General features: G+C 43.6%; 2 protein-coding genes across 5 annotated transcripts; one reads left to right on the plus strand and one right to left on the minus strand.

Annotated features, from left to right (window-relative positions):
- Positions 1 to 1,081: 1,081 nt before the first annotated feature.
- znf646 (zinc finger protein 646) lies at positions 1,082 to 10,022 on the minus strand. 4 transcript variants are annotated; one of them, XM_044013974.1, is made up of 4 exons: positions 9,897 to 10,022; positions 4,874 to 7,685; positions 3,617 to 4,693; positions 1,082 to 3,031 (listed from the first exon to the last, which is right to left on the minus strand). In XM_044013974.1, the coding sequence occupies exons 2-4, from the start codon at positions 7,492 to 7,494 to the stop codon at positions 2,146 to 2,148; spliced, it is 4,584 nt and encodes a 1,527-aa protein (XP_043869909.1). In that variant the 5' UTR covers positions 7,495 to 7,685; positions 9,897 to 10,022; the 3' UTR covers positions 1,082 to 2,145. The 4 variants fall into 4 exon arrangements, with proteins under 4 accessions (XP_043869909.1, XP_043869910.1, XP_043869908.1 ...); XM_044013975.1 differs by lacking the exon at positions 9,897 to 10,022 and adding an exon at positions 9,544 to 9,596; XM_044013973.1 differs by lacking the exon at positions 9,897 to 10,022 and adding an exon at positions 9,029 to 9,177.
- znf668 (zinc finger protein 668) lies at positions 9,630 to 12,754 on the plus strand. Its single transcript, XM_044013978.1, has 2 exons — positions 9,630 to 9,709; positions 10,315 to 12,754. The coding sequence occupies exon 2, from the start codon at positions 10,323 to 10,325 to the stop codon at positions 12,300 to 12,302; it is 1,980 nt and encodes a 659-aa protein (XP_043869913.1). The 5' UTR covers positions 9,630 to 9,709; positions 10,315 to 10,322; the 3' UTR covers positions 12,303 to 12,754.
- Positions 12,755 to 13,859: the final 1,105 nt, after the last annotated feature.

Genomic DNA, 13,859 nt, shown 5'->3' on the forward strand with positions numbered 1-13,859 from the left:
TCATGTGACTGACGGCAAGAATCTTCCGAGGCTAACGTCGGAATATCGAGTCCAAGCGAAGACGAGCGGGAAATAGTCAAAGTTCATGCACTGAAACAATCCTTTCAGCATATTGCTTAAAAATGTTACGACCTGCAAAAAATGAGCTGAGGTGAACTATCGCACAAACGACAGCGTTCCGGCTGCAATATTGACCTCCTGACCTCCTTAGGCTGCGAGCGTCTCTCCGCTAGACGTGTGCAAATATATACCAAGGTAACAGCAGAGTGACAACATAGTTATGGCAACACCACGTTCTGCAAAACTAGTGAAACCTTAAGAATTGGTGCTATTGTTGATTCCATGATCCTACAACTGGTGACTATCTGAGTTTGTGTGGTTACAGTGTATTCCCTACAGTTACGCTGCATGAGGCATTAAAATAGCAGAACTAGGTAGGCAGGGCTCTCCATGAGGTATTTCATACTTCTTACCAGTGCCAAACAAACAAACATGAAATGTAACATATCCATCATGTTAGATCGTTATATTAAAATTAAAAAAGCCGTGTATACACTTTTCCTAGATTTCCGTATATATATATATATATATGTATGTATGTATGTATGTATGTGTGTATATATATATATATATATATATATATATATATATATATATATATATATATATAAAAAAACTTGGGCATAAAAAATAACAGCATTGTTGGTATTAATCTAAATATATTAATATTGTCAATTACTTAATTTTTTGTATGTATATATATATACACATTATTATATAGCATTATATATATATATATATATATATATATATATATACATATATGTACGGAAATCTAGGAAAAGTGTATACATAACTTTCGCCAAAAACAGAATAAAAGTCACAGGGGAAACGTTCACGAACTTTGACACAAACGATGTAACTGGATTATCGTGAGTCTACAAAAGATCTGGTGTGTTGGCAGTAATGTTTGTGCTTAGCAGAAATTAGGCCACATACTGTATTTGTTTGAAAGTACAAATGCCTCATTATTCTCCTGGACTCACACGCAGCACTTGTAAATGGAAAGACAAAGACATGATTTTTGTTGTGAACTGCTGGATATATTTTTAAACGTTTGTGACTGAAAATGTTCAGAACAAAAGCAAAAAAAAAAAGAAACGACCGACCATGGTGTTTTACAGTATAACAGGTACAGTAAGAAGAGGAGGAGGTTTGTTTACATTGAAATGCTACAGTCAGTTTACAGTTTAGGCACTGGCTTGTCTACATAACTGACGCACGCACTGCATGTGCAGCAGTGACTATATGTCAATTATATGGCACAACTAAAACAAAGAAAAGGAAACCATGTTTTACACATCAGGTATGTTCCTTTTGAAGGTTGACCCTGAGCGGCGCCAATGACGCGCGCCATCCTTGGCTCATTCATCCCTGCCTGTCGCAAACTACCGAGTTAGAAATCGACTGATGGAAGTCCCTCACACACTACGCGGGATTCTAATAAGATCGTTTCTTTGTACAACATTCATAAAAAGGGCTTCTATTAAAATATGGACATAAAAATAACAGGAATAAATTAATAAATACATTTTTTTTTTCTTAGCATACAACGTCACTCTAGGTGAATATCATTAGGCAGTATGACTATTTACGTAGTAATATAATTTCAGAAAATCACTTTGCCACTGACCTTAGGTCACACCCAGAGGTTTTTTGACTTAATAACTTTCCTTCGAAAGTCACATCTGCAAAGCAAAAGAAAGATAAATATAGTTTGTATAATTTTGTTCTAATAAGGAACTTACAGAGGCGATGGACATAATTATACATAGCTAGAGATAAGAGATCATTGTTAGAACCGTAGTCTTACAGAAACATGTTAATCAGTGTTAATACTCTTACATGGACTCGGGCTGCACTTCTCCGCTCACTTTGGTTGTTGTTGTTTTTGTCATCAAAGAATGAGCCGTGTTCATATTCATCACCTGCCCTATACTCCGGGGAAAAACTTCAAACCTTATTAAAAGATGACCAATAAACTGTTGTGGAGGTAAGAGTGTAAGTCAGTAGTGGAAACGGGGGGAAAACACTACTGTTTTACAATTACAGATAGTCAGATACTGTAAATAACAGAATACTACTTTAAAGGAAAGAGCCCATGTCCAGGTCCATAAACGTGTCAGCGTCCAAGCTAAGACAGGAGTCGTACGTCTGCGTGTTCTGGTGCAGCTTCTGATGGTGCCGCAGGTTGGACTTGCTGGAAAAGCTCTTGTCGCACAGCAGGCAGGCGAAGGGCTTCTCTTTGGTGTGGATCCTCCGGTGACATATGAGCTGAGTGGACACGCGGAACGCCTTCCCACACTCTAAGCACTGGTAGCGCTTGGGCTCCGTGTGGATGCGGCGGTGGTTCTTGAGGGCCATCAGGTTGGTGAACTCTTTCTGGCAGATGGAGCAGAAGAAGGAGCCCGTCTTGTGGCTGTTCTTGTGGTTGAGCAGGGAGCCGGCGTGGCGGTACGTGCGGCCGCAGTGCTCACAGACGTGGCTCTTCTCCTCGGCGTCGTTACCTTTCTGTGGGTCGGTGACGTTTCCTGGAATATGAGACAGAGGCGGTGGAACCTGTTTGTGCACACCGTCCATGCCCATGTTCTGATTTATTCCTGAGTCCCAGTTGAATTTATCATCTGTGGGTTCTTCCACCTCCTCTTCATAGGGGGCCTGCTCGCCGTGGTGCATCTCGTGGTGCTGCTGGTAACTGTCTGAGTTGGGAAAGCTTTGCTGACAGAGGCTGCACTCTACAGCTTGGTCTTTTGAGTGCACCTCCATATGACTCTGCAGGTGTGCCACCAGACAGAAGGTCTTGCCGCACTCGGGGCAGCAATGGCGCTTCATCTGAGAGTGGATCTGTAGAGCAAGAGAGTCTGGAAATGTCTGGAGACACAAGGTACAGTGGTGGAGGTTTTCGGAGTGTGTCTTTTTATGGTTGAGTAGGGAGCCAGCGTGACGGTAGGAGCGCCCACACAGGTCACACCTGCAGCAGGAACATGTTCAAGTTCAGTCCCTAATAAGACACTACAACACAGATCATATCAACCAAATTACTGGGTTTTATTAATAATATGTTGTTTTTGTTTTTTTACCATTACTGTAAAATCATAGGTCCCACTTTGACATTAAGAGGTTAAACATTAATCATTTTCAACTTGAGACAAAGCAATTTGCAAATCACAGAGGTTACAATTGAAGTGTTATATTTTTAACTGGTATATGATCTATGCCAATTTTTTTAAAAATGTGATACATATAGTAAACGTCACAAACACGTCCCATCATAAAGTTCTAACTCTTGCATGAGAGTGTAGTAGTTAATATTTTGACAGTTTCATACACAATCACAAAAGCGGTCCCAATAATATTCGACAAGTACTTGAATTTAATCATTGGAAAAATGTACTTCAATATCTTCTAATAACTCGTCAGCCCAAAGTATACACATGCAATTAACCCTATAATATACCCCAAAATGTTTATCTTATCAGTATTGTCAAGACAGTTTAAACAAACTAAATACAACAAGACAACAAGAATCAGCTCACGAAAGAAGACAGAAACTCACATAAAGCACTTGTCTCCTCTCTCCGTTTGCTGGACTCCAGTTCTTGTCGAGCTTCCCCGACCTCTGTGGCAGCGATGCCTCTTCAGACCAGACCGCCCCTGGAAACACTTTCCACAGGCAGGGCAGCTGAAGTGACTTGCCACCCGGTTGTGGACCCTCTGGTGGTTGTGCAGGATACTGGCGAGGCGGAAGGCCTTTCCACAAGTGAGACACACAAACTTTTTCTTCTGCGTGTGGATGCGTGTGTGATTGCGTAGAGCCATGGGGTTGGTGAATGGTTTAGAGCAGAAGGTACAACTGAAGTGTCCTGTCTTGTGGGTGTTTTTGTGGTTCAGGAGTGAGCCGGCGTGGCGGTAGCTGCGATTGCAGATGTTGCATTTGAAAGGACGCTCCTCTTTGTTTTGAGACACGTTTGTTTGGGTGTCACTTCCACCTGAAGGTCTAATGCACGTGTGGGTTGTCAGTTGGCTCATAGATATAAAGCCCTTTTTACATTCCTTACACTTAAGGGCTTTAGATCTTAGTCCTCTCCTTCCTCTGGCCCCATCCTTTCTGAGGGTTGAACAGACGTGAGCTAATAGCTGCTTCTTCCCCCTAAAGCCTTTTCCACACTTTTGGCACAAGTGTTTTTTATATGCAAAGTGGGTGCGCATGTGGTTTTTCATTGCGAGCTTATTGGAGTAAGAGTTGTTACAAACAGAACAGTAATATTCACCTGTCTTATGGGAGTTTCTGTGGTTGACCAGACTTCCTGCGTGGCGATATGTACGACCACACTGATCACAAGCAAATGGCCGTTGGTCATCGGTGTCTTCTGATTTGACTAAAGTCTTGTTTGTTTCAGCACTTTCTTCTTCAGGTTGCTGCTTGCAGCTGCGAGTAGGAGTTAAAGCCTGATTGGAATTTGAAGTTAAGGGCTGCATTCCTCCATCTGACCTGGTCCCATTCATCTGCATGAGGGCCTGGATCTGGTTGTTAAGTTCCTGGATTTTGGCCTGGTTCTCCTTGTGCCTCCTCAGGTGGTTCAATAGCTGCTTCTGGATTTTGAAGGCTTTCCCACACTCTTGGCAAGTATGCCTGTGGGAATAGAGAAGGCATCAGTATTTAATTATGTGTTGGCAGTACAGGGAACTAACTGCCTACACAAAAAGTAGAGTCACGAACAGACTTTGACAATTTGTAACATGAGGAACAAATATAATAATTAACCATGTTTAAAAAAAAGAAAAATAAAAAAAAAAGAGTCTAGAAACTAACCTCTTAATATCAAAGTGGGACCTCTGATGGTTTTTCAAGGCCAACAAGTTGTAGAAACGTTTCTGGCAAACAAGGCATCTGAATACTCCAGTTTTGTGGGACTTTTTGTGGTTAAGGAGGGAGCCGGCGTGTCTGTATGACCGACCACACTGATCACACTTGTACTGGCGATCTTCAGTATCACCTGTTTCTTTAACGCCACTCGTATCTTCATACTGGTCGACGTCTTTTGCCATAATACCCTCTTCACAATTTGTTGACTCGTCTTTCCTCTGAGTCGTGCACCCATGGTTCTGAAGATGATGATAGCTGGTACAGAAAACTCCACAGCTGCCACAGATGATGCTCTGCGCTTCCTCCGTGCCTTCAGACACATTGTTGTGGTTCATTTGTAAATCACTAACATTGTCTACCAGGTCTTTGTTGTGAAGAAGCTGATGGGCAATCAAGTCCTGCCTATTAGCAAAACTTTCCCCACAGGTACTACAGATCATCATCTCTCCCAACTCTTCATCCTTCGCTTCTTCATGCGAGGACATGGATGAAGGCCCTGAGCTTGCAGGAGTCCCATGGGACTGTGTGTGCCCTCGAAGATGGCTCCTGAGAGCCCTCATGCTGGTGTAGCTGTTTCCACATATGGAGCATTGATAAAGTTCTCCATCATCATCATCATCCTCCTCCTCCTCCTGCTCCTCCTCTTCTGTGTCATCACCTGCTCCTCCGCCATTTATCGGACAACTGCTCACATTTTCATGGAAATTTTGATCTAAGTAACTTTGGTCATGGCCACCATTTAGACCTTGAAAATCTACATTAGTCTCTGGATTACCAATGGAATAGTGACTGTTACTATCCTGGAAGTTTACATGACTCTCATATTCACTGCTAGTAGCGTTGTGTTGCTGCTGCAGCAGGGGACAACTGTGAGACCTAATCCCTGCAATATCGGCAAATGTCTCACCACAGTCAGCACACATGTGCCTCTGCATCAGGTGTTCATTGTGAGGTAGACGCACAGTCATATCTTGGGAAAAGTCCTGATTAAATTGCTCATGGTACAACGACACGTTGCTGTGGTCAACTCCATTCCTCTGATCAAGACCAAGCATGGGCTGAATGCTGTCCACCTCATGTGAGGAGAAGCAGGCCTGCTGGTTATCCAGAGTCAACGGCTCTGTGGAGAGCCAGTCCCCCTCAGCATCGAGGCTAAAAGATGACGGCTGAGATTTGTGGAGACGAAGATGACTTTTGAGGGCAGCTAGGTGAGGATAATTCTTTCTGCATATGGAACACTGGTAAATGCCAACCTGATGTGACCTTTTGTGATTAATGAGGCTCCCGGAGTGGCGGTAGCTCTTACCACAGGTTTCACACTTGAAAGGACGCTCATCAGAATCAGTTAAAGACTCCTCCATTTCGGTTGCACTGTCAGTGTTGCGTGTGTGCATCAGAACAGGATCGAGAATGCTTGGGTCAATGATTGGGGGTTCTCCCTGAGTGCTACTGGAAGATGGAGTTTGATTATTGGAGCAGTCCGAGTACTCACGACCATTGCTTATTATCTGCTCCTGTGAGTGATCAAAACCGCCATTATCCATTGAGGATACTGAAGGAATATTATTGACTGGAGATGCATAAAAGTTGGACTCAGGCGACGCAATGCTGTTGTCATATGATACAGTAGGGTTGTCTGACAAGGTATCTTGCAGTCTGAATGACACAGAAGAAGAGTTATGCATTTGGATGTGTTCTTGGAATTCCTCATCACTGGGGAAATGTACCTGACATAAGTGGCAGAAATTTACTGGAGCATCCTGGCTCTGAGGTGAAAATTGGCCTTGTGGTGTGCCTGTGTATGACACACCCACAGAACCAGTGTCTGTCCCACTTCTTCCCTTGTGGGTTCTCTGGTGACTATAGAGGGCAGCCATGTTATTGAACTGTTTGAAACAGACTGTGCACTCAAACTTCCCCACCTGATGAGTCTTTTTATGATTGCTTAGGCTTCGAAGATGTATGTATGATTTGTCACACAAGTCACATCTGAAAGGTCGATTTCCTGCATCATCAGAGGACTCCGCTTGCAAATTATAAACCTCGGCCGTGTCCTTAACGGGACTATTTTCTGTAGAAATCCTGACACTGGATGGACGCTTCCTAAGATTGTGAGGGTGATCATTTTCAATTTTATCAAGTTGTTCATCAGTGGAATCTTCCATATCTAGCTTTCTATATGAAGGGCCCTTTGCTCGCCTGGTAAGATGAGCCCTCTCATGCGTTGCCAGCTGTGTTGCCAGACGAAAACCTTTCCCACATTCTGTACATGAGTACTTTTTCCGTGATGTGTGGCTGCGGAGGTGGCTCTTCAGTGACAAAGCATTAGAGTTTTCTTTACCACATATGTCACATTGAAAAGAACCAACTTCGTGTGTCTTTTTGTGGTTAGCCAGGCTACCAGCATGTCTATAGCCACGTCCACATTCATCACATTTAAATTTACGCTCCTCCTCTTCTTGAAGGTGGCCGTCCATATGCTCAAGCAGACTAGGCATATTGGGATATACCATGCCACACTCTTTGCAGGGGAAACCTGTCATTCTGCCAGGGTCTTGCACTGCCATTACAATGTTTGAATAAAATTAAGTGTACCAGACACAGTGCGATGAAGTGTGAAGGTGGGAAATGCATTAGATGCCTTTCTTGACAAAAAAAAAGTCAAGTGAAGTTAGGTCCAAGTGAAGTCTATGCAGGTAGGACAGCAGAGGATGTTGAGAGCCAGATCTATACGATTAGAAGAAGCAGGCAAATGTAGCTGTTGAGGAGAAAAGATATGACAGTTAGGAATGTGGTTAATGCATTACGAACGTAAAACACATGAGTCAGATATACATTACAGGCATCTACAGACAATTTGTAACAGGCATTCCAAAAGACTGGGCTCGGGACCAGACATGGGTTGCAGGAATTTTCACCTTTTTTTAGGGGAGATGTAGATTGTGTACAGCCTTCTATTTAACATTTCTGAGAACATGTTTTTAAAACATCTGCATAATATTAGGTTGTGATTCATTGATCATTCATACATCTGTGTGCGTTCATGTTATCAATAAAACGTCCATAAAATGGAGTTGTGACTTGTTTATTGAACACGTTCTAGTATTTAGCAGTGTGAATAAGTATGAATCTTTCAGAATGTCACGATTCGAATCCTTGGGTTGCGATTCGATTAGAAACCGATTTGTGATTCAACACAATTTCAGAATTGAAATAATTTTTGGATAAAAAAATACTTCAGTATTACTTCAATACTTCAATACTTCAGAGCTGCTAATTTGAGGGTCTAAGAAAAGTTGTGTTGAAAATCAGGGGTACAGATTAGGTAACTTTTGGAAAAAAAGACAATAAACACAAGCAAATCCTAGTGGGATAAAATGCATTATTTAAGATTAACTTGCACAAGTATCCTGGGTATAAATTGAAAACGTTATGTGAGGGTATGATATAACTTTCTACTACACTGTAAGAGCACAGGTCTTTTGAAATGAAACAATATATTTGAAATAATATTAAGGGTTACATATATGGGAGTTATAAAAGGCAAAAACATTTTATTGTACACTAATGACATGATGTTTAGGAAAAACTGATCCACGGTACCATATACTTTCTGTAACTGTATCCAGTCAACACAAACGGACGAATTACCCCTTCCTTACACATGTATCAGACCAACTGTGGCAATACACATTTTACAATTATTACTCTTCACAGCTGGCGGTTAGCCGCAGTTACTTCGAAACTGTGAAACAGCCTCGGGTATCATGCTACATTCTCCACACAACCAGGCTAACAGCAGTGACAGTAGCTATGTCAATAAACAGGGAGACCAACGCCTATTTTGTACGTTTAAAGCGTCTGAATGTATAACCGCATTCCCCGACGTTATAAACACGTCTGCATTAGCACACTTGTCCACACAAAGTTAGACGAGAAAACAAAGACAACTTGCGGTGAAATGAATTTCAATTAGGACGGAGCTAACGTTAGCGTGCCACCAGCTATCACCACGGCTAGCTAAACAAACATTGCACCAAAAACCAAGAAGCCGAATTAAACACGGGATCACAGCATTAACAAACGGGTCATGTTAAATACCTGTAGCGGAACCAATGTAACGCTTGCATCCGATGATATACGTTTCATTCATTACTATAAAAACATAATATTTACGTAAAAGGCCAGCCTCCTATCCCCAATTGTCTTTTTTTTTCTTCCATCCCCGATTCCACATTGCTCTTGTTGCTAGGAAACAGGAAATGTGCAGCAGAGAAATGCTTCCCTCTCTAAAGTAACCAAGTGGGACTAAAAAGTTGAGCAAATACAAAATGCATAACAGCAATCAGAACGCTAACATTATACTCAAATAAAAACCAAGACGTTAAATGTTAATGTCACCATTCTGCCTCAGCTTTTCACCACACAGATACCGAAAGCACATCAACTTCCCAGAGCTAGCACTTGTAGCTTCCCCTGCTATTGAACTATTTGAAGATTATATCCGCTTCACCGTGACACGCAAGTTTCCACTGCGACAGGACATCAGTTAACTTCATTAACGTGTCGTGCTTTCACCAATACAATAGAAAGGTGTATCATTTTATCATTTTTACCCTTAAACGCATTAAAATGCCGCACACTTGGCTAGCCGAGGGCGTTCGTCATTATGGTCCTAACGCCGTCCCCCATCCTGCAGCCAGTCACCGCGTCTCTCAGTAAACGCAGCCGTGTACCGGACAGTTTTCCAGACATTACCGAACAACGACTAATGTGTTTCAGGTAAGAAACGCCGCTGTTGCTCGTACGTACATGCGACGCATGGACTATTGTAAATATAGAAATGCAGCCCGTGTGGTGATGATGTGACACTGTCGAGCACTTTGGTGCAACCGACCGGTCCTAAAGCCAGCCATTTTGAGTCTGTAATGTTTAGCAATCATGCTAACAAAATGCGATAGATGCGTACATATGCGTCCTGCTGTCAACTCCACCGCGGTGACTTGTGATCTTTGAGCCTCATCTCATGTCGGCCACATGTCGGTCTCCCACACACACACACACATACATACACTCTGATCTCAGTCACAGCATCGCCAACTTCCTCTGGCATCAAAGAGGTTAGCTTATTGTCCCTGAGGTCCTAATGCCAGCCATTTTGTGACGGAATGCACACCCACATATTTCTGTTATTATGTGATTAAACTGCATCTTTCTTCCAGCATCAGCAAATGTCACCAACGAGCTGTTTGTCTGAGTCACATCTCGTAAAGGATTTTGTTCTTGATGTCTGAGGAACAATTGTTCCTTCACAACTTTAAACTGCCAATGATGTCTAGTTACATTATTATTACAAAGTCTCTTTTTTATATCTAACACTTTTGCAGAGATAAAGATGGCCTCTCCTCAGCCTGGCAGCCCACCTCCTGCAGAGCAGATAAAACAGGATAAAGAGAGCCTGGAAGATGAGGCAGAGTCAGAGGACCAGCCTGTGAAGAAACGTGGTCGAGGAAGGCCTCCAAAAGCCAAAGCTCCCTTTAAATGCTCTACATGCCCAAAGGCTTTCAGGATTCGATCAGCTCTGCAGAGACATGAGCTTGCGGCACATGCGACGGACCATCAGCAGCAACACACCTGCTCTCATTGTACCAAAACCTTCACCAGCAAGGCTCAGCTCTCGAAGCATGAGCGCACTCACTCGTCCCAGCGCCCCTTTCAGTGTCCCAACTGTCACAAGGCTTACAAGACCCCCACGGAGCTACGCAACCATAGCCGCTCTCACACTGGGGAGAAACCGTTCATATGCACAGAGTGTGGGAAGGCCTTCATGCAGGCGATATGCCTGAGGATCCATATGACACAACACAGTGGAGACCGTCCTTACTGTTGTCGTCAGTGCTCTAAGAGCTACCCCACCCTCTCCAAACTGAAGGTGCACATGCGCTCTCACACTGGAGAAAAGCCATACTTCTGCGCTGAGTGTGGTAAGAGTTTTGCCGATCCCTCTGTGTTCCGAAAACATAGGAGGAACCACCAGGGCCATCGGCCATATGCCTGTGACAAGTGTGGGAAAACGTACACAGAGTTTAAGGATCTGAAAAACCACGAGCGCTCCCACACTGGAGAAAAGCCATACCTGTGCTCTGACTGTGGAAAAGCCTTCTCTCGCTCCTCCTCTCTGGCCTGTCATCAGCGTATTCACTCCCAGAATAAACCGTATCAGTGTGAGCAGTGTGGCAAATGCTTCACCCAGCTTTCCTCCTACCAGCCTCATCTCCGCACTCACTCTGGCGAGAAGCCCTTCCTCTGTCCACAGTGTGGCAAGATGTTTTCTGACCCGTCCAGTTTCCGTCGCCACCAGCGAGCACACTTGGGTTTCAAGCCCTATCCCTGCGATAAGTGCGCCAAAAGGTTCCGGCAGCCGGCTGATCTGGCTGTGCATGAACGTGTTCACTCTGGAGAGCGGCCTTACAAGTGCCAGAGCTGTGACAAGGCCTTTGTGGCGTCTTGGGATTTGCGGCGCCACATGCTTGTCCACACAGGACTCAAGCCTTTTTCTTGCACCGAGTGTGACAAGTCATTTGCAGAGCGCTCCAGTCTCAACAAGCACCGGCGTGTGCACTCCGGAGAAAGGCCTTTCAAATGTAAGGAGTGTCAGAAGTCATTTGTTGTGTCCTCCAGCCTGCGCAAACATGAGAAAACTCACCTAGCTGAACAGACTGAGCAGCAGCAGCAGCAGCAGCAACAACAACAACAACAACAGGAGACAGAAGTAGGATCTGCTTCAGGCTTTACAACCCACACAACTCTCCCTCAGTTCTCTTGTACACATTGTGATGCTACATTTGGAACCTGGGATGAAGTTCAGACCCATGAAAGTCTTCACTCCATGGACGCCACCGCTCCGACTGTTACCAAACTTGTGCCGCTGTGCTCGCACGTCTGCGAAACCTGCCAGGCAGAGTTTGCACAGCTGGCAGATTTACAGGAGCACGAGAAGCAGCATCCCAAACCGAGGCCTCACGTCTGCACGAGCTGTGGCAAAGGCTTCCTCAACAAATCTGGACTACGTAAACACCAGAAGATCCACTCCACCAATAAACCACACAGCTGTTCCCACTGTGGCAAAGCCTTTCTGTTTGCTGCCTACCTTCGCAAGCACTTACGGACTCACGGAGATGCTTCACAACCCGCCCAACACATCAGTGACCTACACATTATTCACACAGACCCACTTCCTTCCCCTCCGCCACCAAGCGAGGATTCCCCCTCCACGGTTGAAGCCAGCACCATTCCCCTGACGGTTCCTGTACCTGTACCTGTGTCTGCCTTTCAGACTCTGCCAGAGTACCTGGTGAAGGAGGAGGGACTTTGAAGGTTTTTTAGAACTTTGATTCACAAATATTTATCCAGTGACCTTAAATCTTTTGTGAAGAAAAAAAAAAAAAAGCACAGACCTTTTTTGTGAGATGTTACATATTTTGTCCATATTTAAAAACATACAACGATATAAGTAGCTTATTAAGGAACTGTTTTTTATGTTGTAACCAAACATACAGTATGTCATTACTGTAAAATCTCACTTGAATCAATAGGCAAGCCCGTTTTTATTGCATTTTAATCGTAGCATGTCTTAAAGGCTTTTTCATTTCATTATTATTTTTTCATTTGTATAAAATATGTCATTTTCCACGTCTAGAGTGGCATTCCGAGTTGTTCCGTGGAATCCAGTTTTTTTTGTACAAATGAAAATGTCTACGTGTAAAAAAGTAAAAGTGACAGTAAGATGTTTTGCTCCCCGATATTAAAAACTAACCTAATAATGAATGAAAACTCTAGTGTTTCCCATGAATGACAGTTGTACCTTTTTAAATTCAGTACATCAAGAATCATTTGAAACCATGCTCACAGGTGAAACTTGTGTTTAGGGCTTACGGCGTTGTTGCGGCTTCCAAACACAAACCTTTTAGCCGCTGAGAGTCTATGAGGTTTGGGTTCTCAGGTACGTAGATTTGTAACGCGCTATAGTAGATTATGATAAAGATACGCTGAGATCCAAATATGCTTAGGTGCATTTATTGTAACAAAACAGCGCAGCAAGGATGGATAAACATAAAAATGAGACTGGCGGATTAAACAGGAAAAAAGGGTGATAAATGAGTAGCGGTAGCGGTCAACAAAAATTACGGCTACTCCCAACCCTGACTCTCTCTCTCTCTCTCTCTGCGTCACCGGTGAGTGCCCACCTTTACGCACACACACTTCCGCACCGTGCACACGCCCACTCCCAGGTGAACCACGCCCTCTGCAACACACACACACTCTAACACACCGTGCTGCTCATCTTCAGCCTGTATGTCTCTTACAGGCGTGTTTCCACCGCTCTACTCGCCTCAGTTGTGTTTCCACTAGAATAGCACCTTTAGTACCCGCTCTGACTGGCGGCCACTGATCGGTCAGAGCGCCATCACAGGAAGAGACGCGAGAATCAAAGCTGAACAATGCCGAACTGTAGATCAGTTTATAAAGACTTAACAATCCTAAAAAACGTGGGTTAATCTCCAACAATTACCTCAGAAATGTCTAAACTCTCGATATTTAACAGAGGAGTCTGGTGTATTTAGCGACAGCACTGCTGATCGCGAGCGGAAATCACGAACCCTGCCGCTGTATTTGAGTCCAGTGACTGTGTCAGACGGAGTCTAACAAATATTTTTAATTAACTGCTTCTAATGATTCAGTTACACTTTTTTTGTAGTGGAAATGCAAACTAAACCGTACCATGCCGAGGCGAGGCGGGACCATAGTGGAAAAAGGCCATTAGACTTTGACATGAGTAAATAAGTGGTTTTCTTGATTCGATCCGACCTGATCTGTGTCACTGAATCGTGTTTCCTTTATGTTGAATAACAGTGGATACCAACATTCAACA

The sequence above is a fragment of the Solea senegalensis genome, linkage group LG18 (genome assembly GCF_019176455.1).
Source record: "Solea senegalensis isolate Sse05_10M linkage group LG18, IFAPA_SoseM_1, whole genome shotgun sequence".
NCBI classification, from domain to species: Eukaryota; Metazoa; Chordata; class Actinopteri; order Pleuronectiformes; family Soleidae; genus Solea; species Solea senegalensis.